At 36.0% G+C, this 27,979-nt stretch overlaps 1 protein-coding gene and 1 pseudogene across 7 annotated transcripts in view; both read left to right on the top strand.

The window, feature by feature from the left end:
* The window catches only part of LOC111347261 (protein fem-1 homolog B-like), a 79,702-nt gene that overhangs the window by 7,210 nt on the left and 44,513 nt on the right, over positions 1 to 27,979 (top strand). The window contains exons 1-4 of one of the 7 annotated variants that reach the window (XM_088762422.1): positions 18,770 to 18,905; positions 20,652 to 20,699; positions 22,150 to 22,228; positions 22,726 to 24,673. The exons of 1 other annotated variant lie outside the window; for it this stretch is intronic. In XM_088762422.1, the coding sequence (XP_088618548.1) occupies positions 22,856 to 24,673 (1,818 nt within the window). In that variant the 5' untranslated portion in view covers positions 18,770 to 18,905; positions 20,652 to 20,699; positions 22,150 to 22,228; positions 22,726 to 22,855. Of the gene's footprint in view, positions 1 to 344; positions 1,364 to 1,868; positions 3,028 to 18,769; positions 18,906 to 19,140; positions 19,200 to 20,651; positions 20,700 to 21,659; positions 22,229 to 22,725; positions 24,674 to 25,162; positions 25,254 to 27,979 lie in introns of those variants that run through there. 5 more of the 7 variants (XM_088762423.1, XM_088762420.1, XM_088762426.1 and 2 more) reach the window with 5 other exon arrangements.
* Positions 12,671 to 14,107, top strand: LOC148727659 (uncharacterized; annotated as a pseudogene).

Raw genomic sequence — 27,979 nt, 5'->3', positions numbered from 1 at the left:
CAAACAAATACAGGAAATGGGGGTTTTCCCAAGGGAACCCTAGATCTCACAAGGAATTAACTATTTTGACCTATTATTTTCATACATTTATTAACTCATGATACTTAGCATCTGTGCCAAGTCAGAGCCGAATCGGTGATTTGAGGTTTATCGCCCCCAGCCTGACGGTTCTGCCTGGTTTTCTTGTGGACACGCTCTTTAAATAAGACATGAAGGATGGAGATTGAATTCCTGAATTTGAACCTTTTTCGGTGAGATCAAAAAAGCTGAAAAAGACACCTTTGTGGCTTTTTTTTTTCTTGGCTTGTGGGATTAAGGGCCTCCTTTTATTTTATAACCCCAAGGACAAATGAATACATTGACACAGGAGCTGGAAAATGTCCAAGGGCAACTACGGGAGAGAGATGAGCAACTATGGGAGAGGACAAAGCAGTTGAGAGATGTCCAAGGGCTACTTGAAGTCAGTGAAGGACGAGTCAAGCACTTGGCAGAGCACTTGAAACATGTCCAACGGCAATGGCAACAGGAAAATCGACAACGAAGAGAAAATGATAGACTGCTAACCGAGAAGACAGAGCAGTTAAAAAATTCCCGACGGCAGCAACAAGATGCAGATGGAAAACTATTAAAGAGGTCACAGGAGTTGACAGTCGTCCAAGAGGAACTACAAAAAAAAGATAGAGAAGTTGCTTCCTTGGTGACACTACTGGAGGAAAAAGAAATATCAATAAACGAGTTGGAGATATCTCTTGAAGTAGCTCAGCAAGAGTTGAAGGAACGTTCATGCCAGCAGACACCCGACTGGATTATTCATCGAAATCAAATTCAGCTGACGGACAAAGAACTTGGTAGGGGAGCCTGGGGAAGGGTTGTCGAAGGCAGGTATTGTGGCTGTGCTGTCGCCGTAAAACAGATTCACCAGGATCTACTCTCCGGATCTTCCCCTTATTCCGCGGAATCATTTGAGCGAGAAATGCACATTGCTTCAAGATGCCGCCATCCTTGCTTGCTCCAGTTCATTGGAGCAACAAACGATGAAGAAAGCCCTTTGTTTGTAACAGAGCTCATGGAAACTAGTTTACGAAAATTGTTGTCAAAGCAAAGTCTTTCCAAAATTGAAATGTCTGTTATTTCTTTGGATGTGGCTCGAGCTTTGAACTACCTTCATCAAAAGAAACCACGCCCCATTATCCACCGCGATATAAGCAGTGCCAATGTGTTGCTATGGCGACAAGCTGACCGATGGCGTGGCAAAGTGGCAGATTATGGAACAGCTAATTTCATGCAGCAGACCATGACAGCTTGCCCTGGTGCTAGGATATACAGTGCACCTGAAGCATTGACTGAGCATCAAACTGCGAAGGTATTTTCTGTTCCCTTCCTGTCTTTATTTTTGTAGATGTTCATGGTGATTCAATCCCTTAAAATCAGCCTGATTTCATCGATTCGTCTTTTATCGCTGGGCTATAGAGAAAGCGCGGTAAGCCAATTAATATGCTAGAAATTTCAGAGAGCGGCTCTGACAGAGCACAGAATGAGGGAATCAAAGTGATAAGTTCTATGTTCAGTCTGTGTCCCGAGTCACGTAAAGAAATATTCTAGATTGATTTGATGCTTGCATGGGAAAGTTTTAAAATTTGAATGCCTGAACGAAAAAAACATAAAAAAAGAAAAAAAAATGTAAACTGCTGTTCAAGAATGAGAAGCGTGTTTTATGGTGGAAGAGAGATGGTAGAGTTTAATTTGGAGCACTCATTCTTGTCAAGTAGGTAAAGCTTATTCCACAAACAATTTTCTGTTGAAAAGAGAGAACGACGGTATTGTTATGTAAATGTTGCAGGTCTAATTTTTTATTTGTTCGTGTTAAGGTCGATGTATACAGCTTCGGTGTTCTCCTCTGTGAGATTTGCATCCTGGAACAGCCAGATCCAGACAAGCGTGTGGCGCAAGTCGCTATGGTGAAAGACAGCATGCTTCGAGTTCTCATCCGTCGATGTCTGCGGGAAGATCCTGAAGAGAGACCCACTATGGAAGACATCATTGATGAACTTGAAAAGATTGAAAATTTGAAAGAAGCTTATTAGTATCAGCTTTACCAACTTGAATATAAGTCAAACGTTTTCACATTGATTCAGAGGGAGCCAACCTTACAGTTATTTAAGGGTGGCCTCCTCCCCATCCAAGGTGACACATTATTGCAAGTCGAATCTGCTACCTGTGACTCGAATATTTTGGTTTGCTTTTCATTGGTTCAGCTTGTCTAATATAGGGAATTTGCGCATGTGCGTATGACCGTATTTTCGAGTAACTCCTTTGTTCAAGAAATTGGCCTGTTGAGCCAAAAATCATTTGTTTAAGGTGATTTAAAATAATTAGACTGTTCATTGTTTGGTAACCTAGGAAATCATTCTTCAGGATTCCAAAGAATTGGATGATATTTGTGTGATAAAACATAAACTAGCTCAAAGGAATTTTAACCTTTGATCAAAAGGCTCTGCCCTGATACAAGATTATATTAACACAATGTCATAGATTCTGGCTATCTTTTCAGAAGTGATTATTTGAAATATTCTTTGAAAATGTATCACTTGTGCTGTGATAAATGAGTGAGCTATTGATAACATCAATAGAAAGATTATGTAAGTACCTTGGAATTACTCACGCTTACTCCTCTGAAACCTCACAGAGTTCATTTGTTATGTAGTGCCTGTGCCTTAAATGTATATTTTTTCATATTTTGTACTTTTCCAAAATGGTGACCATTAAAAAAACTGAAAACCACAATTAATGTCATAAGGACACTGGACAAGCACTACCTCACATGAAAATGACTTTACAACATCTAAACCTGATAATCATATAGAGACAAAAATGTACTTTGAAATAATTTTGTTTACTTAATAGCAATCACTATAAATAAGAAACAGTTGAACGGATTGATGTTTGAAAAATTTCCTTTCAGCCACTTCATTGACAAGATTATAATAATGTAATGATCGTGCAAGAGACCTCCAAGATTTTGCTATTTTTAATGCGAAGGAAAAGGCATCCACATCAGAAGTTTACAGTTTTGACATTATAAAAGATCAGACAAAAGAGGAAAATATCAAGTCCCTGGATTGTGATGGCTTATCCAAATTTTGCGCTAAGCTACAACTTAAAACATCGGGCACAAAAGAAGCCCTCATTCAATGGTTATCCCCACTACAGGACAATGCCTTGATTGAAAAAAGGATAACTTTGATCGATAAGAACTGAGTTCAAATTTCCGACGTCACTTCCAAGAGAAAGTGTTCCTCAAGCTACAGCAAGATGGAAATTTGACGTTTCACTCTTTCCCAAGATAGGACAAGACGAAATGGATGCATATCAATCGCATAAGCGCCAGGGGAGAAAAGGGCAGTAAGAAAGGCTTACAGGATGTTCCAGTCTCGAAGAATGACGCATATTAAAGCTATACAAGGGGAAGGATTGTCAACATATGTAAAAGCCAGCGTTTTGAAGAGTTTTTCTTCATACGTAACTCACACAGTTACAGTACTTTTTGAGGGAAATAAACCGAAAAAGGCATTCTGCGAATGACCTGTGGGTGCTTGTGGTCTCTGCTGCCATGCAGTTCTAGTTCCTCTTCAGCTTAAATACTTCACCGAACACAACAACTTTCTCTTGGCTTTGACTTGCACCCAGAAACTGCAAAAGTTGCACTGCCCCAGCACCTCTGACAAGGCAAAAGCCAAGGCAAAAGCAGCATCTCACATTCGGTTGAAGTACTTTCGAAATGTTCGATCAGCAAGGAAAGCCATTTACCACAAGAGATCAACCGAAACAGTTAAAATACATTCTTCTGAGTCTGTGACTGACATTGACAGTTGTGACTTGTTTACAAGAGATGTAGGTCAGTCGCAAGGTGCAAGATAAACTTGAAATTGATATCTCCAATCATTTTTTCAAGTGCCTGACAAAGTACAAAATAGAATCTGGCTTGAAACAACATCTTGAATACAGATATACTTATCACTGTAAAATCACACAGGAGCATGATTATGCCAAACAGCTTAAAAATGGCTCGATACAGTCAAACAAACAATGAAACTCAGCATCAGTTAGTCCAGTCATATAAAAGCATTGACCTCTCTTCATAATGTGCTCATAAATATTATGTAAAACGAGATCTTTCAAATTGAAACTGGAATGACTGGAGTTTTTTCTTTTGTACTGCAATTGGTCAGTTTTAAGGTCATCTAGTTCATTGACCATCTTAGCCATTTATTCTTTTTCCTTCATCTTCTCCTTCAAAATTAAAAGTTCTCTTTTAAGCTCAGAGTTTTCTTTAGAGATTGTCCTGATAAATTCATCTTTTGGATCTTTAAGATTAAGTTTTTGCAGTTTCCTTCTAGGTTCTTGCAATGATCATGGTTCTTGCATGACGATCATCGATCATTGCCAGAAATTTGGGTCAAAATGCCGGATGCGCGTGCGTATTGAGGAGTTAATGGCGGCGAAATCGTGTAAGGAAATGTATGGGATTTCCACAAAAATCCAAAATACAACAAATACGAGTCAGAGTATTCCCTAGCTCCGACTCGAAACAAGTTAAGTAGAGATTAAGCTGTACTTCTAAAAATAATTCAAAAGCTGTTTGTCTACTTACTTCCCGTAATGTCAGCAATGTTCGATATTCGAGGCTTGTCATTTCCTCTTGTCTGTTTCAAATATAGCGTAATCCATGGCAAAGGATCGTCCATTTGAGGAGCAACCCTCCAACTTGGAGGGTTGCTCCTCAAATGGACTTTTTATGGACGATTTGCTTACTTCGAACTTCCCTTATTTAATGCGAGTCGGAGCTAGTTGACTTCTTAGAAGTCAACTAGCTCCGACTCGCATCAAATAAAGGGAAGTTCGAAGTAAGCAAATCGTCCATAAAAAGAAACATTTCTTGACAATAAGATACTTCCAAAAGAGCTTGAAAATTTCTATTTTTGCTCTGTGGAGTCTGTGATCTGAGACCATCCTTGAGAACGCACCAGAAGGGAAAGCGTTAAAAGAAAAACCCTCTGCGAAACCTTTAAACTGTCGCCATATTTGTTTTTCTTATTCAGCAATGTTTGACGGGAAATAAACTCAATCCAGACCCTCTCATACTAAAGTAAGCCTTGAACAAATTTATTTTCTCGCGCCAAAATTAGGAAGCAGATCAAAGTGATCTGTATAGTACGTTCGTTAAACTGTGTTTTCAACTGGGAGAAAAACCCCTTTTCAAGTAAGATTTCCCTAGATCTTCCCATTATTTAATGCAAGTGGTTTAAGCTACAATTTCCAAAATGTCTGACATCCGTAGACGATTACAAATAAAGCCAGTTTGAATGGACATTGAAGCTTTGCACAGATTGTCCCCATCAGACAGCAAATTGCTATGAGTCGCTCTGCCTTAAAATTACCAAGAGATATGTTCAAAGCTATTTTTTTTCCTTTTTTCTCCATAAAGAAAGTCCACAGAACTTAAATCGCTCAATATTTAATATGGAACTTGTCCTAACCACTATCTTTGTTTTCATCCGACTCCAATCCGCTGACCAATGAATGCGGGAGCAAAATATCCTCGATTTCTGGCGATGTAAGCATCTTTTGGCAGAGGCAATATTTCTTGAAGGTGTTATGTATGATGCCTGGGATTCAGCATATGTCTTAGTTGTTGACCTGTCAGGTAGATCCTCTAGAGAAGACCTGAATCCTTTTGAACAATGCTCTGAGCAGATCACCCCTTTTTTCCAGTTTACCTGAAAGAACCAATAAAAAGTAACACGCAACAGTGCGAGTTTCTAGGATTCTAGCTAGTCGACCTGAATTTGATTACAAATAAAATCTTAAAACGTTAACTAGTTAAAGTTATTTAAAATATAAGAGCTTAGTTTTAAGCAAACGATTAATCCAGAGTTAATACAATCAAGATAACTTTAGATAAGCTTTTCGATTGGGATAGCCTTATTTTTAAGAATTTTGCCGTAAGTATTTTTAAGGGTTTTCTCGTTTTCTACATCAGACAAGTTGTAGTACTCCAGCGTGCTAGCACCATTTTGCTTTGTTGTCCATGAGTTTTTGCATAATGTAGCAGCACAATTCCAGTGCCATTTCGTTTCACTTTGGCGAGCTTGTGTAGTGAACTTTATATCTGGAAAATCTACTTCTACCATTACAGGTTGTTTGCTCCAGTGAGCCGAGCAAAGCACAACGCGTGCCCACTTCGCTTCCTCTTTCTTTTTACAGCCAATAACCTCAATATATCGATCAATTACTTCCTTTGAAGCCCGTTGCACTTTCGTCATTAGCAGTGCCAATGTGTTGCTATGGCGGCAAGCTGACCAATGGCGAGGCAAAGTGTCGGATTATGGCACGGCTAATGTCGTGCAGCAGACCATGACAGTTGGTCCTGGTGCTATGATATACAGTGCACCTGAAGCACATACTAAACATCAGACCGTCATGGTATGTCTGAAATTTTGGAGTTATTATTTCTCAATTGTCTAATTGTGTTTGCAGTAAGGTATATTTATTGTAATTTTATTTAATCACTTTCACCAGAGTATGGTGAGGCTCGCACAACAGAGCGAGGCTCCAAATTAAGTGCGCCCAATATCCCACCCATCCCACCCCAGGGGAGGACATCCATCACACAGTAATCTCGTGTGTGGGAAATTAACGGCAGGCCGTTAAGTTGATTCGTAATAAACCCGTGAAAGTGATAAATGAGATAGAATTAATATATGAAGTTCATATATTTTGAACTGATTTTCGCTATTGCATAAATAGCGCTATCTACTGCGAGGATCGTGCATCATACGTATCTAATACCGCAGTTCAAAATATATGAACTTCATATATTCATTCTATCTCGAATAAGATATTGTAGCTAATAACTGCCATTGAAATTTGGATTAAAATAGACTATCCTATACCTACTTTCAATAGAAAATGCATGGATCTTAACTCAGCACCAAGATCAAAATAGTATTTGTAATAATAAAAACAGACCATTTAAATCTATTTTTTCATTATTCAAAAGGGTCTGAGATGAAATTGCATTGTAATAGCCTATTTTATGTATACTTTGCAAAGGGAACAGGCCGTCACCATATATATCCACAAAAAATTATGAATTAAACAGTTTATTTTATCTACATTTTACACAGGAATACTGCTATTTTTATTTAAGATTGGAATTCAGATGGTCTTCTTTACAACTATAGGTCAGTATGTCTTAATAAAATGAAAAATAAGCTCATCATTCTGTTCTATATTACTATTGAAAAGCTTTGAAATAGATGAAGAACAAAATACATAGATGGCCTTTATTTTCCTCATAAGGTAAAACAGGAATAAATTACAACTCGGTATGAATGAAATAGATAACAAAAAAAAGATGTAATAAATTAGCGTGGCCATGAAATAGAAAAAAAAAATTGATAATTTGCTAGGGTAGCAAAAACATAACACTCATTGGAGAACAGCAGCAATTGTTACAGCGAGGTCATAAGTGAAATGTGCACATTCCTAAGTTATTCTTACAAAAATATGTCCACATGGAATAACCAAAATAAACATGAATAATCGATGAATTGCTGGAATGCTTGGCAAAAAGAATACAGGTGATTGCACTGGAAGATGGAAAATGGTAAATCTTATCTTAAAATTATCCTATAAGCATTTTTATCGTAGTCGAGTGGAACTCGAAAATCACTTTTAGCGCAACTCCTTCTTATTCTCTAACGTAAGTAAAACGCCTCTTCGGCCTCTTCCCCTCCCCCTCTCTCCTTTCCCCCCCTCTTCCTTCTCCCCCTCTCCCTCCTCCCCCTCCCCCCTCCCCCCTCTCCCCGAAACAAAAATAACTCTCGTCAAATTTCATGCTTTCTCGGAAAAGACATGATTGGCACCTAGAAAAATGATCACGATTGCAATGATAAGATTCATGCAAATCATAAATGATAGCGCAACGCCTCTGGGTGTTTATTGAAGCTGAAAGGAAGACGGTTTTTGGCTCGATTCGCCTTTGAAAACCTGCTCTGTAAAACGAAATTGTATTTCTTCGTCAATATAAATAGACTAAACTAAACATCCGTGAAATGAGTTTGAACATTTCATCTGCGAATACTAAACTTTCTCTATTAAAAGGTGATGATCATGCTATCCACATAGTTAGCGAGAGAATCCTTGGGACTAACAATACACAGCTCCGAAACCAAATCAAATACCGCGGATTTATTTTAGCAGAGTCTGAGCAGTGCGAGCTTTGTATTGCTCTGTGGAAACGAGCGATGGAGGTAGCCATAAACAACTTTAACAGCGTTGTTCCAGTAACCGGAGATCTTAAAGCTTTTGTAAGCTTATTCGGAGAAATGTGGCAAAATGGTAAACTTTTAAGACCAAAATTTATAGAAGACGTGTTTGAAAAACTAGTCGATGCAAATGAAAACTGACGGAGACTGATTTTAAACCTGGGAAATTGCAAAAAAATTACGTTACTATGGTCTATATCTTTTGGTCGTATACGGTAAACTTGAAGTTCAAAATACCAACGTAACGAACTTTGTAGGTAGGCTTCTGCGTTTAGACCATCGCACTTGTGACGGAAATGTACTTCTGCACTTGGCTGTGTGGCATAAAACTCCAGCTCATGAAGACGCTGATGTGCATGGTTTGTGCAAGCTTTCCTGCGCTTAAACTTTGAAGTGAGTTCGCCGCAAGAAACAAGTAGTATAGGACTTGGGGCTCTCAGACCAAAACACCAAAAATGGTAAAAAATCAAGCTTTACCAAAGCAATTTATATCATTCTTCAACCGATTCGCAGCGATTCATTTTCGGTAGGCTCAGGACGACTTGATTTTCACCCTCTATAAAACCAAAAATAGTGAAAAATGAAGCTCTATCAAACTGTTTTGTATTACCATCAACCCTAATTATTCACAAGTTTGATAAAAAAAACACTTGAAGAAAACTCACGTTAACAAAATATTTATCATAAAAATTAAAGTAAAACTTGTGAGTAAACTTCTGGAGTAAAGATTGCTAAAATATTTTACTCACAAAATTTATAATGAAATTTATAATGATGGCAATCATGAGAAAAAATGAAAATCGAAAAAATCAAAATACACTTAAAGAAAAATCACGTTTACAAAATATTTAGCATAAAAATTAAAGTAAAACTTGTGAGTAAACTTTTTGAGTAAAGATTGCTAAAATATTTTACTCACAAAATTTATAATGAAAACACTTCATATTTATCATCCTATGATTGGTTCTCAAACGATAGCTATTAGCTATGACGCATTTCCTTTTTCCCAGACATGTCCAGACTTGTCAGCGGGGAACCCCCTGGGGAACCAGGTATCATGCACTTTATATTTGAATGATATCTAAATGTTCAAAAATTAAGAATACAGCGAAAATCGGTATAGGAATAGTCATTCTTCAACCGATTCGCAGCGATTCATTTTCGATAGGCTCAGGACGACTTGATTTTCACCCTCTATAAAACCAAAAATAGTGAAAAATGAAGCTCTATCAAACTGTTTTGTATTACCATCAACCCTGATTATTCACAAGTTTGATAAAAAAACACTTAAAGAAAACTCACGTTAACAAAATATGGAATGTAATAAAGAAATTCATGATGCTTTAATAAAAGCGGAAACATATTGCTGTCCTTTCTGTGATAAAGTTATCCGGAAAAATAATAAGCCCATTGAAGAAAAATGTTGTGTGAATCAAAGTATTCGTTTAGATAATGGTTTCTTCGTTTGTATTAATTGTGGACAAGTTCATAGCCAATATTTCAAAGATTCTACCAAATTCATTGATTTCTATAAAAATTGGTTCAAATTTAGCAGAAAATCAGTCTATAACAGAAAATACTGTGTAAAAAATATCATTTATGATATTTGTGATAAAACCCGCATTCAAATAAATAAAAACCACATAGACAAAATTATAAAAGTCTTTGATCTCATTGAACAAGTTCAACCACAAATAAACAGTTCAAGAAAAAGAATGATATCATTAAAGTTTATCATTGGTAAACTAATTCATATGATGAATTTAACACCAAATGAAATAAAAACTTTAAAATCAAAAAAGACTATGAAACAATGTGAACAGTATTGGGCTCAAATATTAAATCTCATCGGAGACGAAATCGTTTCAATCCTCAATCAACAAATTTCGAATCATAACTCAATAATAATTTATCTGCATCAGGGGCTAGATCAGTAACTACACCATCGATGCAGCTCATCATTTGTCGTAATGAATCGATGTCAAATTCACCACTTCTCAATGTATTTTTGATACTTATTAACAAATGTTGATAACTTTGGTAAGCATAGGTGCAATTCTGAATATTTAAATCTAGGTTTTTATGAACCATAAATCCTTGGATAAGAACAGAGATTGTTGATATTGCAACTATTGAAATACCTCCTGTCGCTACAGCAGAAGCAATACTTCCTGTTGCAAATATGACAGATAGAGAGTTACCAATTAGTTTGATTTTCTTGAATCTTTTCATTAACTTTTTATAAGCCCAACATTTACGATGGTAAACCTTATAATAAGTTTTTAACTCTACAATTTGGTCTTCAGTCAGTTCGCTTGATATGTGATTCCAATTGAATATTTCCTTTTTCTTCACAGTCATATAAATATTAGATATATTAATCTTGTTTTGCTAACATGATGTAACTGTTGTTTGTTCCATCGAAAAGTGTATTACTATTATCAGCCTGTATTTTTAGTGATGTATTTGCTTGGAAATATAATATTACTGTGTTGGCTATTGTCAGCCAAGAACCTTTAGTGTTTTGAAGTTGAATATTAATGTCACCGCTAGTAGTCATGAATGGTTTATCTAGAATGAACTTGAGATGTGACAAATGTGCACTTTTCACACCATCGATGAATGTGACAAGATACAAACCAGCATTATTGACAATTAGTTTTGAAGTATCGCTTGAATTCACTGTGAAATCAGCATTACTGCTTTGAGACACGTTGGTGCTATGATCTGATGTTCCATTCACATAAAAATATACTCTCGAATTATTATCATGTGATAGTTTGCCTCTATACCAATTTTTTTTGTTGCATTTGTTAATGCTGTTTTACTTGCTTTAGTGTCAATGTTTGTTTGCAAAGATGTTTGAACATTGTCAACATATTTCTTGGTCGCTGGGTTCCTAGCCGTCGTTGGTTCTTTATTCAAAACTGCTTCTGGATAAATGTACAGTTTGCTATCGAACAACGCATACCACTTTTCATAAACTTCAACTGGTATGTCGTTATGATATCCCTTCGAACCATAGATTACAACCCATATATCTAATTTTTGATCATATGCCTGGCCTTGTTTAAATTTAACTACAATATCCCACATCAAATAATTTGGTGTTGTATTGCTCCATTTAGTCATATGAACAAGGCTTCTAATATGATTTGAAAATCGATTTGATCGTTGTCTTGTAATTGTCTCAACAGAACTTGCAGCAGCCAGAGTTACTGAATTATATTCAATTTTACTGGATTCCCACCATATTTCACAAACAACTGTGTATTCCGATTTTGCTGCACTGTACATATTGACTCCAAATCTGCTTGAATAATAACCTTTTGATGAATCGAGTTTTAGTTCAAATGGTTTTACCTTTTTATTGTAGTGATGAAAGTCTTTGTTAATCATTAATTTCCCAGTGATATCGTCTTCATCACTAAATTCATCGCCTATAATACCATTCATGATATAATCCAGATCATTATTTAAATTGTTACTAATACTATGAGATAATTGGTCGTTCACAGATGTGTCTACATATGTTTTATTACAAAGATCACTTCCAGTTGTTGGTGATGCTGAATTAATTGCTTTATTGTTTCCAAGGTTAAGGTTACCAGTCATTGCTTGAGAACCATTTAATAGCATGACAGTAGACGAATCAGATTTTTTCACTATCTCATTGTTGAATGTTGTAGTGTCTAACTTTTTATTAAGTTCCGATGTGACATAATCGTAATCCAACCATCATAATGACATGGGACTTGGGGCTCTCAGACCAAAACACCAAAATGACATGTGACATAATGTGTAATCCAACCATCATACAGTTTCACTCTTGAACCACAGAGAGTCACTTTTAGTCCAGTAAACAAAAGCAGAATATCAACCATTCGTATTTATATCACTGATGGAAAACGAAGAATTATTGATTTGAATGGACAAGACACAGCTTTTTCACTATTGTTAAAACCACTCAATTAATATAACTAATTAATATAATGAGATTGATTGAGTACAAAAAAATTTATCATCCAAAATTGGGTCGTTTTGTCTATAAACACAAGGGTTCTGGTATCATTATTGATAATTTATTTAAACCAATAAAAGCCATATTCAAATCAGTTGTTAAACCATTTGCTAAAAAAACTCTTGATGCAGGTGTTTCACATGCTGGAGAACGTCTTGGAAAAGCTGTTTCTCAAAAATCTGGTGATTATATAATGAAAAAATTACATTCAATACGAAACACAGAACCAACAGAACCAAAACAAGAGAGTTCTGTTACAAAACCAAAACCAAAACAAGAGAGTTCTGTTACAAAACCAAAACCCAAACAAGAAGAATCAACAGACATGATTCTAAATCGACTGATAAGTGGTGATGGAATAAGACGTAAAAAATAAAATAATCTAACATATAAATATAATGTTTAGAACAAGTGAATATTTACAACGAAACGAATTAACTCGAATACAACTCGATAATGTTATTAGCAGCCCAGCTAATAATAATGCCCAATCTAAAGCTGATTACAAATTCACCGTCAACGATCGAAGTAGTTTTTTCGATTGGTATAATGCTTACTTTGAGGTCCAGTTTCGAGTTCAAAAGCTAGCTGATGGTGCTGCTTTCGGAGCAGATCGAGTGTCAGTAATCAACGGTGCTCATTCACTTATTCAACATATGACTATTAAAAGTGGAGGTAAAATTGTTTACGATACGGATAATCTTCATAAAGTAGTCAACTTGAAAAATTTGATTGAATACAGTGATGATTTCTCAAGAAGCGTTGCCAAAAACAGTCTGTGGTACCTTGATACAGATTACAGAATTGCTAATGCAAATCAAAACGGTGGATTTGAAGCTCGACGATTGTTAACAACTGGAAACAATGATGTAAACTTAATCATTCCTCTCAACCGTTATTCATTTTTCGAAGAGCTTGAAGATCGTATGTTACCACCAATGCAATTACAGTTTACTTTAACTTTGTTAAGTGACGCAAATCTCATCCAAAAACTGGCTGCTGTTGATGATGGTCGTGTGGTTATTGATCGATTTTATTTATGGGTTCCACGATTGATTCCAAAAGATAGTCTTTATCAACAGTTTCTATCAAACTATATGAAAGTTAATAAGTGGACTTATAATCAAGAAATGTTCCAACAATCAGCTGGTACTAGATCATCAGGCTTTTTTCAAATCAGTCCATCCATCGATAATGTAAAACATGTATTTGTCTATTTACAGAGAAATAAAGACAATAATGATGAATTGAATCCATATGAATATGACACTTTCAACATTAACGCTGATCGTGGAAATGGTTCTTACCTTACAACTTGTCGTTTAGAATATGGCAATGGTGTATTTTATCCTGAAGTGGAATACGATAGCGAATCCAAAGTAAGAATATTCAATGATTTGACGAGTTATGCAATGCGTAAGAACGATTATATTTCAGGGACACAACTCAATCTAAGCAATTTCAATTCTCTTTTTGGAGTCATTTATTTCGATCTCACTTTTAAACTGAAAAGGTTACAAGAGATCCCAAACAGCTTGTTTTCAGATACAAACTGAATGCACAAGCAGCTGCTGATAGTGTTTTTACAGTTAATGCTGTTGTACTCTATGAACAAGAAGTTATAATAAACAAAGTTGGAAATGAACTGTTGATTGTCTAAGACCACAATTGAATAGACTCCCCAGCTAAATGACCTGACACCATTAATTAAATATGTTTTATAATATGAATTGTATAACATATAATTATAATGGTACAGTTATTTGAAATCGATGTAAAACTATCACCAAATCAAAAAAAGAATTTGAGTAAAGCATATCATAACAAACATTCAATAACATTGAGATTATCCTCAAACTCATTAAGTGGAAATGATAGACTCTTAGTTCCAAAAACAGTTATGAACAGATTACAAAAAAGTAAACAAATGAAAAAAGGTATGGATATAAAATTATCAAAAACAAACATGAGAAACCAAATTGGAGGCAGCCTTTTAACATCAATACTCGCTATGGGAAAAAGTCTTTTGCCAACCATTGGAAAAACATTAGGTCTTTCTGCTTTGGCTGGATTGGCTTCAGAAGGTGCTTCTCAAGTTGTTAAATCAATTTCTGGATCAGGTTTTCTCATACCACAGAATAAAATAGATCAACTCATTAAATACAAACATTTATTAAGTGAAAAACAGAAAAAGGACATTCTCGATGCTTTACAAAGTGGACAAGGTGTTTATATCATACCAACAGAGACTCAACATGGAGGAGCTATTGGGACTATCCTTGCTTCAATTGGTATTCCATTAGCTATTGACTTTGTTAAGAATTTATTTTCTGGTGGATCAGCTCCTAGATTAGGCCCACCACCTCCATTTATTGGTAATTGGCCAAATGGTAGAACTTATGGCAGAGGTGAAAAAAAAAAAACAAAATTCCATACAATAATCCCTTTAACAAACTTTGATCTACTTGAATGGTGCAAATATCTGAAAATTCCAATCAACAATGTTCTAAGCAGAGATGAAAAGGTTCCTCACAATCACAAACAAGCACTTTTCATTTACAATCTCGAACCATCTTACATGTCAGGATCACATTGGGTAACAACTTTTGTTAAGGATAATGTCATCAATTACTTCGATTCATTTGGAATGCCACCGTTTCAAGAAATGGTTAATCATGCTAAAAAGAAGAATATCACCTTATTACATCAAAACAATCAAATTCAAAACATTAAAACATCAACTTGTGGATACTTTTGTTTGTATTTCTTAAATGAGATGAACAAAGGTAAATCATATTTCGATCTTCTACAAGTGTTTGATATACATGACACTATGAAAAATGAAAGATTCATCGCAAAGTATTTTAATTTAATATAAGTTATTTATATATGAAGTCTTATTGTGTAAAACAGAAAAAAGTTACTGAATGTGTCCCAGGAAGTGAAAGATATGAACCAACAAAAAATGGTAGAATGATGTTGAAATGTATTTGTTCAGACTGTGGTAAAACTAAAACAAAGTTTGTGGGTGGATCATTGTTTGATGTAGGAAACAGTCATTCAATAGGTGAAATGGTTTTCAAAGGATTGGCCAACAGTGGTGCTTATCTTGCCCGAAAAGGTGCTGCAAAAACTATCAAATCAGATTATGCCAAGAGTAAAATCAAACAAACAGCCAACAAATATCTCGATCAAGCTCTTGACAGTTTCACCAATGATCTGAGTAAAAAGATAAGTGGAGGAAACATTGATTATTCACGATGGTTTCCAATGGAAATGTATTCACCTCAAGGTGTTCATGATCCAACTAATCCACTTTACAAAGGAGGCGCTGTTGATATTCATAAACTCATCGGTAAATTACCTAAACCAAAAAGTGGTTGGACTCTTCCAGGTCATAAATACACAGGACCTTATAACGATCTTAACAAACAAGTCAAATATAATCCCACAACCGGTGAAATATTAGAAATATATGATAAACCCACTGGAAAGACTGATGCAATTGCTATGCAGCATGATGTTGATTACAGTGTTTGTAAAGGTGATAAAAAATGCAAAAATATAGCTGATCGTAAAATGGTTAAAGCATTAGACGCAGTACCATGGAATGAGCGTCAATGGGGTCATTGGCTAGCTAGAAATGTCATCAATACAAAACAGAAATTAGGTCTTGGTGTGAGACAAAAAAACGTGAAAAGCCGTCGAGTGAAATAAATTGGCAAGTCAAATTAGCAAATGAATTACACAAACCCATCAAACGTAAATTCACTCGGCGGCGTATAATTGTAAACCACATCGATGAAATATGGACAGCAGATTTGGTTGAAATGCAGAAATTCAGTAAATGGAACAAAGGCTATCGATATCTTCTCATGGTTATTGATGTATTCAGTAAATACGGTTGGATTGAACCTTTGAAAGACAAGAAGGGTGAATCAATCACTGCAGCGTTTAAAAGAATATTCAAAGAAGGAAGAAAACCATGCAAAGTTCCTATGGACTGACAAGGGCAAAGAATTTTATAATAAACATGTTGAAGAATTGTTGGATAAAAATAGTGTTAAATTGTATTCAACCGAAAATGAAGAGAAATCGTCTGTTGCCGAACGATGGAATAGAACGATTAAAAACAAGATGTGGAAACAGTTTACTATCCAAGGCAATACTCAATATCTCGACATTTTACCGAAAATTCTAAGTCAGTACAATAACACCAAACATAAATCAATAAAAATGACACCAACAGAAGCGTCTAATAAAAAGAACGAAGGAATAGTTTATTTTAATCTCTATGGTGATGACAATATCTTAACATCATCAAAACAACGTATACCGAAATATGAAATCGGTGATAAGGTTCGAATATCAAAGTATAAAAGACAAGTATTCGATAAAGGCTACACTCCAAATTGGACAGAAGAGATATTTATTATCGACAAGATACAGTACACGAATCCAATCACTTATCGATTGCGAGATTTGAACAACGAAGAAATCAAAGGAAGCTTCTATGAACCTGAATTATTGAAAGCCAAACAAGAAATATTTCGAATCGATAAAGTAATAAAGAGAGATTATAAAAATAAACGAGCTTTGGTTAAATGGAAGGGATATAATAATGATTTCAACAGTTGGGTTTCTTTCAAGGATTTACAAGCTATCTAGGTTGCGTGCAATTTTTAGTGTCATTAAGTATGCATAATGACATGAACCTGAATTTATTAAAAGACAAAGAAAAGTAATCCGTTTCGCTTTTGCAGTGTACGTTGGAGTGTACGTTTTTGCAGTGTACGCTTTTGCAGTGTACGCTTTTGCAGTGTACGTTTATAAAGCGTTGCCTTCGACACATGAAATAGACTGCACTTGTAGTAATTGCATACGTCACGGCACAGCTGTGCCGTGACGTCATATGTTGTTAGAGATCCATAGGAGAATCATACATCGGATTGAAATTTAAGACAATTATGTTTCAAAACGTGGTAATCAATAAAATCGATTATTTGGTTGAAATCATTGCTTACAATGTAATTATCTTTGTCCTCAACTCTCTTTCTAAATTGTACCTGTTCAGGTCTCATTTCAATCCTTTTACCCGGTCTCTTTAATTCACAGTAAATGACCTTTTCATTATGAATAATGATGATAAGATCAGTGATTCCTTTATGATACACCTTTTGCATCTTTTTATTACGACTTAGAAACTCCCCGAAAGTATTAACAATGAGAACATGTGGGTTATTCTCATAATGTTTAAAAACAGACATCATAAGATCGCATTCAGACATTATACTATATCATTATACTAAATTGTAATGCCCGTATGCGTAACTATTGATACCATCCTTGAGAATATATCGTTTATCATCAAAGCAACTTAATGATACTTTATTTAATTCATAACTACAGATTTCATGTTCGTTACTACGGATGGTTTTCATCTTGTGATGCATTTGTTTTGAATTGAATAAAACATCTTTGTAATTTTCATGTTTGATGTCTTTTTTAATCACGTTCTTCTTAACACCTTTCGCTGTACGACTGCCTTGATTATTATTCTTAATGTAACTATACATCTTCGATCTCAGACCAATAAATTCAACTACTGGAACTCCGGCAGCTTCATCTTTCATTTTACCAATCACTTTCTTGTTCTTTTTGTAAAAGTATGGAGAGTTTTCAGGATAATCACTGTTATCAAACATATGTCTATCCTTCTGGAAGTCTTTGTATACATCGTCCGCTTCAATTTCATAAGTCAGTGAATCAGTGTCTGTAAATAATAACTTTGCTTTATTTCCATATTTTTGTTTGATTTAAACATAATGGAAATTATACATCAAAGTCTTTGAAGGATCAAGAATACACATACCAATATAAGCTGGTCTGTTTAAAGTTAATGTTTCTTTGATTTTGTGTACAGCAACCAGATTCTCATTGAATATTTTACTTGACACAAATGTTGGTCTAGATGCTAATTTCAACAACTTATTCTTGTCAGTGATGAGTCTTACATCAACACGCTTTCTAAGATTTTCCATCGTCTTTCCAAATACAGAATTATTCATTAATTTGAAAAAGTCTTTCTCGAAAGCATTCTTAGCTTGAGTTCTCTTTTGTGTATTAAAGTCGATGTATTGTTTTAACCAGGGTGACTGATTAAATTCAAGCGCTCTATGGATAGTTTTTAATTTCATTCCAAGATCGAGATATAACTGAAGATTTCGGTAATGCAGAACGTATTTCTCTTTGTTTGACAATGTTGGAATCAATTTTGATACAAGACCTGTTGATATGTTAAATTTCTCAGCGATTTGTTTACTGTATGGTGACAACATGTCTGGCGTGACTTTAATCTTTTCTGGTGCTAATGGATAATCATTATGCAAATCATGTAACTCTTTTGGGTATTCAAGATCAACTTCTAGTATCAATCCCTTTTTACTATTTTCTTTATATGAATCAAGGTTGAGTTTATCAATCTTCTTCCATTTGAATCCACCAGTCGGAAGGTATTGTGACATAGCCCAACCATACAGATTATTTGCGTCAAGGTACATAATATACTTTGATGGTTCATTTTCATTGTAATCGTTCATGTATTGGTTGTTTGCTTTTCCATATCGATTCGCAATATAACTTGTACCACCTCTCATTCCTTTTTCAATAAACTGAAACATATCCATATCAGTCATTAATTCAAGTTTTATATTAGTCATTTTCAACATAGCGTCCCAAGATAGTCCAGGGCTTGTGAAATAGTGACAAGGGTCGAGTTTATAATATTTTTGACAAGTTTGTCTGAAGTTTTCAAACACATCAGCCAACAACAATATGTCAGATTTGAGGTATAAATCATGATAATCACCCATTGTTTGTAACTTGAATTTTTTCCATACATTTTGAGCATGTTTGTAATCATCATCTGAGATATGTTCATTATTCAGTATGCTGTAAAATTCGTCTTTTATTGGTAATTCTGTCTCATCGAATTTATCAAAGCTATCCATGTAATCATAAGGGTAAACACCTTTTCTAGTCATGAGCTCGAATTTGGTTTTCTTAAATTGTTCTGAGGTATATTTGAAAGCTTCTTTAGGCAGATTGTTGACTAGTTTATCAAGACTAGAACTCATGAACTGAAAACTGTTGATGAAAGTGAGATTATTTCCAAGCATGAAAGCCATATACTTTTCCATGTTATTTGGAATTACGTTAATGTTCATTTCACATTCTTCTCCTTTCTTGTTTGTATATCTGTTGTTCTTAACAATCTCCCCAATTTCTTGCATAATGAAATGTGAATCGTAACCTCTCAGATTATGAAATATCACAGGTATTTTATCACTGATCCGAAAATTCAAATTACAGTCTTGATGAGCTGAGCCCCTGAATTTTCCAGTGATGCGACAATGATCTCTCACACTAATATCTTCATTGGTATACTTCTGTTCACAAATATGGCATGTATCAGCGTTTTCAAATTGTTTTTCATCTTCTTTAGTCATTTTAAGCGGTTTGTTAAATTTGGATTTGATAATCTTTTTACAATATCTCGCCTCTTCAAGCATGTGTTCCATGAATTTATAAACAGCTTTCTCGCCACGATATATTTGAATAGGTTTCGTATACTTGTCATCGTAAGTGCAAACAACTTTGTAGCCATATCCACAGTCAGTATGTTTTTGATAAGCTTCAGTGAAAGATTTTACATCAGTTTGTTGACAACCTTGGACTTTTTCGGTTATTGCTTCAAAGTCAGCGTAGATTACAAATGGAAGTGGTAGTTGCTTATGATGATTATTGAATTTTAATATGTTGTGGTCTTTAGTCGGCATCTTAACAGCTTGAACTCCATTGATTAGGAGACAATTAGCTTTGTGGTCAGTTAAGACTCTTTCAGAACTAAAACACTGTAAACAATACATACAGAAGTGCTTTCTCGCTTTATGTTTAGTTTGGCTATACATAAACTTATTAAAATCTTTAATTAGTATGTAATGTGAATTCTTATTTTCTTCTGTTATTAATAAAAGATTCATATGATTTTTATTCGTTTCCTTACTGATGTATATTGGGTATTTTTCTTTATTCTCATAGCCAAATACGTTGACGTTGATTTTATTTTGTTTTTCAATCTTGTTGATTTGATTAATAGTCACCGGAAATTCAATTCCTGTGTAATCTAATTTCTCAACAAAAGCTCTGTCAACTTTTTTGATCCTCTCAGGATACTTCTCTTGTGGATTTAAGTGTCTTATATGGCACCAACGGTAACATTCATTATCTGTATTTTTTAGATTGATCAAACCTTTCATATGATGTCTAAGTTCTGATGGAAGTTCAATGTAAGATGAACCTTTGGTTGGATTATATTTCACAATATTTATGTAGTGATTATCAACTGATAGAATACGCCAACCAGATCCTTCAGAAATCCATTGTGCGATTTGTAATGTTATATGTTCTTCTGTTAATTTTAAAGAGTCTACTATTTCTGTTCCATTTATTATTGTTTGGGGTTTGCTATTAAAGTATGCCGTTTTTGTTTGAACTTCATCACCAATATGTTTCTCAAAGGTAATTTTCATCGTCTCTGTGAATTTGAAACCTTTCATTTTGCCCAATAACTTTTTAAGATATTTACCAACAGCTAATCTTGTGCTTTGCATTTGAAGTAATGGATCTTTATCGTTTTTTATGTTTATTTCATATGATTTAGTATATCCTTTCAAAGCCTTATTTGTCTTATTGATTTTTGTTCTTGGTAAAGGAACAGGGTTTTTTGTTCTTGGTAGAGGAATAGGTGGTTTGATAATGTTTTCTTCATAATCTTGAGCCATCTGTTTCACATTTTTGAACTGTGGAGCGAATTTAAATTTACGCTTCAATGTTTTGGGTTGATATTTTGGAACAGGTCTTAAATTCATGATTATTTCAACCAGTTGATCTTTTGTCAGATTCTGTAATTCGTTTCTATTCATGCCTATATATGGGTTAGATAATTTTTGTTTCATTTGATTTTGTGTATTCAATATTTCCAAAGTTTCCTTCATACTTTGTAAACGTGAATTTTCTTTAAGTGTATTTTGATTTTATGTATTCAATATTTCCATAACTGGACATGTCTGGGATCACTGCATCTCCTGAGAGGTTATTATCCACCTTAGTACCGCGTGGTTGACCTCGAATGGGGCGGATTAGTTCATTTTCGTCATTCAAATTACTGAAATAACAGGCTATTGTTTGAGAATCACGTATGATTTCCTTCAACCAATCATAGGATGATAAATATGAAGTGCTTTCATTATAAATTTTGTGAGTAAAATATTTTAGCAATCTTTACTCAAGAAGTTTACTCACAAGTTTTACTCAAAGTGGAAGAGTCAATCTTTACTCAAGAAGTCTACTTACAAGGTTTACTCAAAGTAGAAGATGCCGAAGTCTGTGTCTACTATCCAGAACCAAATTACTCGTTGTGAAAGAGGTATACAACAAGCATTGGCGCAATGCGCTGCTCACGTTGGCGATATAGATTTTCGATTTGATTTCAGTTTGAATGCTTTCGTAAACGGCATCACAACCATCAACCTTGACGATGCAGACGAGTAAAATATTTTAGCAATCTTTACTCAAGAAGTTTACTCACAAGTTTTACTTTAATAATTATGATAAATATTTTGTTAACGTGAGTTTTCTTTAAGTGTTTTTTTTTATCAAACTTGTGAATAATTAGGGTTGATGGTAATACAAAACAGTTTGATAGAGCTTCATTTTTCACTATTTTTGGTTTTATAGAGGGTGAAAATCAAGTCGTCCTGAGCCTACCGAAAATGAATCGCTGCGAATCGGTTGAAGAATGATATAAATTGCTTTGGTAAAGCTTGATTTTTTACCATTTTTGGTGTTTTGGTCTGAGAGCCCCAAGTCCTATACTACTGAAACACTCGTCTCCATTTAGCTGTGACTTTTAAACCATGGCCTGACTGTGTCTTAATTTCAAGCCTAGAAAATCAACTTATGACGGTGTAAATGGACGGAACTATGGGCTTGAGATAACGGTTGTGTATCGTGTACCACGTGGAATGTATAACAATGTGGATAGACAGATCAGTATCATTTTAACCTCCCACTCAAAACACAGACACATTTGGTAAATGATTATCATTCAGTTTGATGGTTGATTGACAGGAGGTTAATCATCACACTGTTAGCTTTCGTAGAAAGGGGTGTGTTTGCTCATGTGTAGTCTCAATGATTGCCAAGGTCGTGCACGAATTATATGATAAAACTGTGGCGAAAAAGCATTGATTTCTCTCAAAAATCGTTTTTTTCTAACATCCAAACTGACTTTCGCCATACATTTCTTTCTAGCGGGCCGTAATGTTTGCCCCGTGGCGATCCCAGAAGTATTTGTGTAGACGCAAGGATCCGATTACTGGCGACTCATTCATTCCAGTTGAGCGAAGCAGAATTAAGAGGTTTTGCAAGTGTGTTATTTGAAATGGGCAATAAAGAGTCAGTTGGAGGTGTAGTAACTAACGCTTATCAAACTTGTCGTGACGACGCGTCTGATCTCCTTGAGTCGCTCATGGAGATGAACGCCGAATCCAGAAAAACCCGTCTGGAAACAAAGATCAAAGGTGGCGACGATCTTCTCACTGCTCTCATCATCGCTGCTCGTGATGGAATGCTGGATATTGTGAGGGATCTGTTATGTTATGAAGCAGACATCGAGGCTCATGGAACGATTAAGATTAATGAAGAAATTATAGAGGGATGTACAGCTTTGTGGGTTGCGGCTGCTAAAGGTCATCTTGATGTTGTGAAACTTTTGATCGAACGAAACGCCGAGGTCGACAGCAGAACATCGATAGGTTCAACTCCCTTGAGGGTTGCTGCCTTCTTTGGACGGCTTGATATTGTGAGTTTTTTGTGTGAGAACGGAGCCAATGTGAAATCACGCACTATTAACAATAGTACCCCTCTGATGATAGCATGTTACAATGGCCATATGGATGTTGCTTCATACCTCGTCGAACATGGTGCAGATGTACATGTACAAGACAACAATGGAGACACATGTCTTCACTTTGCTGCGAGAAAAGGACACGTTCAGATAGTTGGTGAGCTACTTGCCTTTGGAGCGAAACAAGAACGAAACCTTATATGTTTAACACCTCTCCTTGAAGCCAGTAATAATTGTAACATTGAAATGGTGGAGTATTTAATTAATAGACCAGAATGTACAAAGGAACAAAGAATTGATGCTCTTGAACTTCTTGGTGCCACCATTGCCAATGATCCTGATGCTTATGACATTGATACAGCATTTACTTATATGAAGCGTGGAATGGAGGAGAGGTATGCGGACCCGACATGTCTATTGCGTAAAAAGCAAATGGAACCAGTGGAAGCTTATCAAAATAGCAGAGAGAGTCAGACTCTTGAGGAACTTTCCCAGTTAGAAGGTTATAATCATGCTATCCACATGGAGGGACTCATAATCAGAGAGAGAATTCTGGGAACTGATAATACAGTGCTGCCGTACGAAATCAGATACCGGGGAGCTCAGTTAGCTGGTTCTAAGAATTACGAGCTGTGCATTCCTTTGTGGACAAGAGCCATGGAAATAGCCATGAACTGCGATGTTCAAAACACAGAGGAACTTAAACTCCTCACAGCTTTATTTGCAAAAATAGTAAATAACGGCCACGATTTGAGTCCACGACATATTGAGAACATTTTTGAAAAAGTAGTCGATGGAAGCAGGAAACTTTCCAAAAAGGTGGAGCCTGGAAAGCTGGAAGAGGATCAAAACAATAAGATACAAGAAACATTGCTCTTGAATGCTCTATATCTCTTGGTGATGTACAGCAAAGTGCAAGCCCCCCTGGAAGTGAAAAATGGCAATATGTTTGGCTTTCTTCAAAGATTTCTGCATTCAAATCCTCGCAACCAGGAGGGAAATACACTTTCCCACTTGGCTGTATGGCATAAAACTCCAGTTCTCGAGGACGAAGTACAAAGGGCGTGCAAGTTTCCTTGTATAGAGGCCATGAAGCTTATTTTACATGCAGGGTGTGATGTAAATGCAGCGAATACCGTAGGAAACACTCCTCTCCATTTAGCTGTGACTTTTAAACCAGGGCCTGAACAAGGCGACACTTTGAAAGAAATGCTGGAGCTGTTGCTAGATTTCGGTGCAGATACTAACCTTGCAAACAACAATGGTAAAACGGCAATGGTTTGCTGTGAGACTGAAGAAGCCCGGGAGATGTTAAGAAGAGGATCGCATGTCAAGAAAGTAGATACCAAAGCTGTAAGAGATTTTTCTTGTGTTACCATGTTCTAATAACTTAATCTAATGATATTGTGTTTCTGCTTTGTTTTTTTTTTTTTAACTTAAAACAACACAGTAGCCAATGTCGCAAAATCAACAAGTAGTCCATAGCGTCATTCGTTAGTGCATAATACAAGTTCGCAAAAGTGGCACATGTCTTACCCAATATTTTCTTCTATACAAAAATGATTCGAAACAATGCTGTGATAGCCTCCAAAGGCGTGTATGAAAGTGGCCTGTTAGGCAGGCTCGGCGCAGAGAAGGCTTGCAATTTTCATAGTGTCTTGTGCGTCAGGGGGGCTTTAGCTACCAAGGAATGCTGCTTGACAAAAATGCTTGTCACACAACCACTTCCAAATTACCACTACTTGGTAGGTAAAATAAATCATTTTCAGCGTGATAAATTGAAATCGGGATGTCTCCCAGCGTGTATTTATTGTAAGTGGTACGTCTTTTTTTTTCACAAAGGATGAAATTAGCCAAAGTGAACCTGGTAAGGGAAGAGGGGATAGAATTATACCTGGAACAAATAAGGAGACTTCAAAGACGGAAACATCAGGTACGAGGATGTGCGTATGGAACAATTTTGATATGGCAAATGATTGTAGGCAAGAAAGAGTATTTATTAAACCCAGGGGCTTACTGCCGGTCAAAGTCTCTAAAGCTGACGTTTCGAGCTTAGGCCCTTCGTGTTGTTAGCCCTGCGTGGTCACACATCCCACGCAGTAAAAAGTAAGCTGTTAATTCGTAATCAATTTTCCCGTACATCGCAAACTGGATATTTGAAGGATAAACATGCTTGTAAATTTGTCCTTGGACAATATCTGTTCCTCAAAGTTTACGCTTTTTCACTCCCGGAAAACTGTTCCCATCTCGGAACAGATAATGTCCGCGGACAAATATCCTTGCGTATTTTCGCGCCTAACATATTCCCCATTTTTAGCTAGGGCATACTCAGTCACGTGACCCGTTTGGATCGATTGCGCACGAGCAGAAATATCGGATGGACTGTGATGCGAAATATCAAGTAACAAACCAGACCAAAGCGAACTCCAACGAAATATGTGTCTGCTAAATTCAGAAAGTAAGGCAAGGCGAAACCTATGACTAAGAGTGTTCTAAGAAAAAGTATTGTAGTCAAATACCAAATACAGGCATGACAAAAATTAAACCTCCAAGCTGCACATCAGGAACACGTAACATCAGTACGATGAGACCAGATTCCTTGAAAAAATAAACTAAATGTGAGTAGGATTTCTTTTAAGAGCGTGTCCACGAGAAAACCGGGCAGGGGGCGATAAACCTCAAATCCCCGATTCGGCTCAAACTTGGCACAAATGCTAAGTATCATGAGTTAACAAATGTATGAAAATAATAGGTCAAAATATTTAATTCCCTGTGAGATATAGGGTTCCCCTATATCTTACAGGGAACATTAGATAAACATTCTATATTTTTTAACATTCTATATTTTTTCGCGTAGACGAAAGTAAGTCCGAAAATTTTAAAATGCGCTGTTGGCAAAGCAATTGATAAGAAAAACTGTGTACCAAGGACGTCAGTATGCATTTCAAGATTGTATGTAGGAGTGTCAGGATCAGCCATGCACATTGTCAGGTGAATACATGAGAGAAAGATCTCGCGTATTTGCAAACATCCCAGGCATAAAGTGATATGAAAGACAACTAGAATCCTCCCTTTCGCATTCGCGTATCCTTGTGTTTCCGCAAACGTCTCTGAGGTGACAAGGACCACAAGGGGCACATATTGCAAGTAACTACAAGAAAGATTACGGCGAAAGGTTGTTTCGACGTCCAAGAAACGATTTTGAAGAGAGATGATCGCTTCCTTGCAGTCGTTTTTTCAGGAATGGATTTAGCCAATGTTTATAAGAGGAAAATGTAAGATTTTGTTTGCGTCCATTAACGCAACACGACTCGCATAGTTTTAGCAACTCCAACTTTAAATGTTAATACCTAAACAACCAATCACAATATCGAAGAAGCCTGACATACTTTTGTTGATTGGTGCGTTGTGAATAAGACTGCGTAGACAGTTTTAACCCTCGATCGATTCACGTCTTACCGACTCCTGACACTTCCTAACAGGAAAACTCACTTAAATTATATCTTTATCGTGGTTTGCATTTATTGAGCTTTCTTCTGATGTGTAGTTTGCAAGGATTTAATGAAAGTAGCGCGCGTACGGATTTTTTCCTTAGGACACCCGCGAAGGTGGGAAGTAACCTTAAGTCTTGGATAGGATATTCGACCACAGAAAGACGGTGGTAGTGTGACTGGCACTGTGGCATTAAAGTCTGATAGATATCTTCTTTCAAACTGATCCCATAATCATTTTAACTGACTTGGATGACTTTAACGTTGATGCATCCTTGTCCTTTACTAAAAATAAATATTGTTGATTTCCAAACACATACAATGTTGGTAACTAGTTCTCCTAGTTCCTCCGTCTAAGTGATCAACGCTAGCCATCCTTTACCAAGCCGGCAATATTATTCAGCGGTCGAGCGTGTATGTCATATAATTAGTTAGAATGTGGCCGGGGCAAAGAGGCTGCCCGAATATATTATGCCTCCGAGACCAGACATGACATAACACAGCAGGAAATTACATATGAAATGTGTACAGTAAACCTCGGATAAAATATGTAAGTGATTTTTACATACGTGTCAGTTTTTTAACCATTTTCCTTTTCCTTGTGCTGAGAGGAGACCAATATATCACCGGCTTATTTGTTTTTCGGTGAACCAGCAACTATCTCAAGCTTAACAAGTCATGAGAAGTCAAACATTTTGGTAGCCGTAAATCTTTGTTGCATTTTAAACTTTGTGAACTAGAAAGACAACATGCCAAATGAATGTCAAAGTTGACCGCTAAACAGATTTGCAGGCGCAATCTGATCAAAGATAGCGGATTGTCCTCAGATTTACATCAGCTTTTAGGGCATGAAATTATCTTTTAGCCACCAACACATATCATGTAAGTCGAAAAGTATCACGCCGTAAAAGACCAATAATATTGATCGATCTTTCCGAGAGCTCTCACCGCGTTTTATATTTCAAGAAGGCAACGAAGCAAATCGTATCTGGTACATTGTTGACATAATGGCTACTTATCTAACAAATAATATCAAGCCAAAAGTTGGAACTAAGGCACCACAGAGACATCTTTGTGGTATCAAGTTTCTTCTTAAATTTCTTTTGTCAGAAAGTTCGACTACATGCGCCCTTGATGTTCATCATCAACAGCTACGTTTCCTCGAGAA

This window comes from Stylophora pistillata, chromosome 6 (genome assembly GCF_964205215.1).
Source record: "Stylophora pistillata chromosome 6, jaStyPist1.2, whole genome shotgun sequence".
Lineage (NCBI taxonomy): Eukaryota > Metazoa > Cnidaria > Anthozoa > Scleractinia > Pocilloporidae > Stylophora > Stylophora pistillata.
This window is presented reverse-complemented; position numbering and strand designations above follow the sequence as displayed.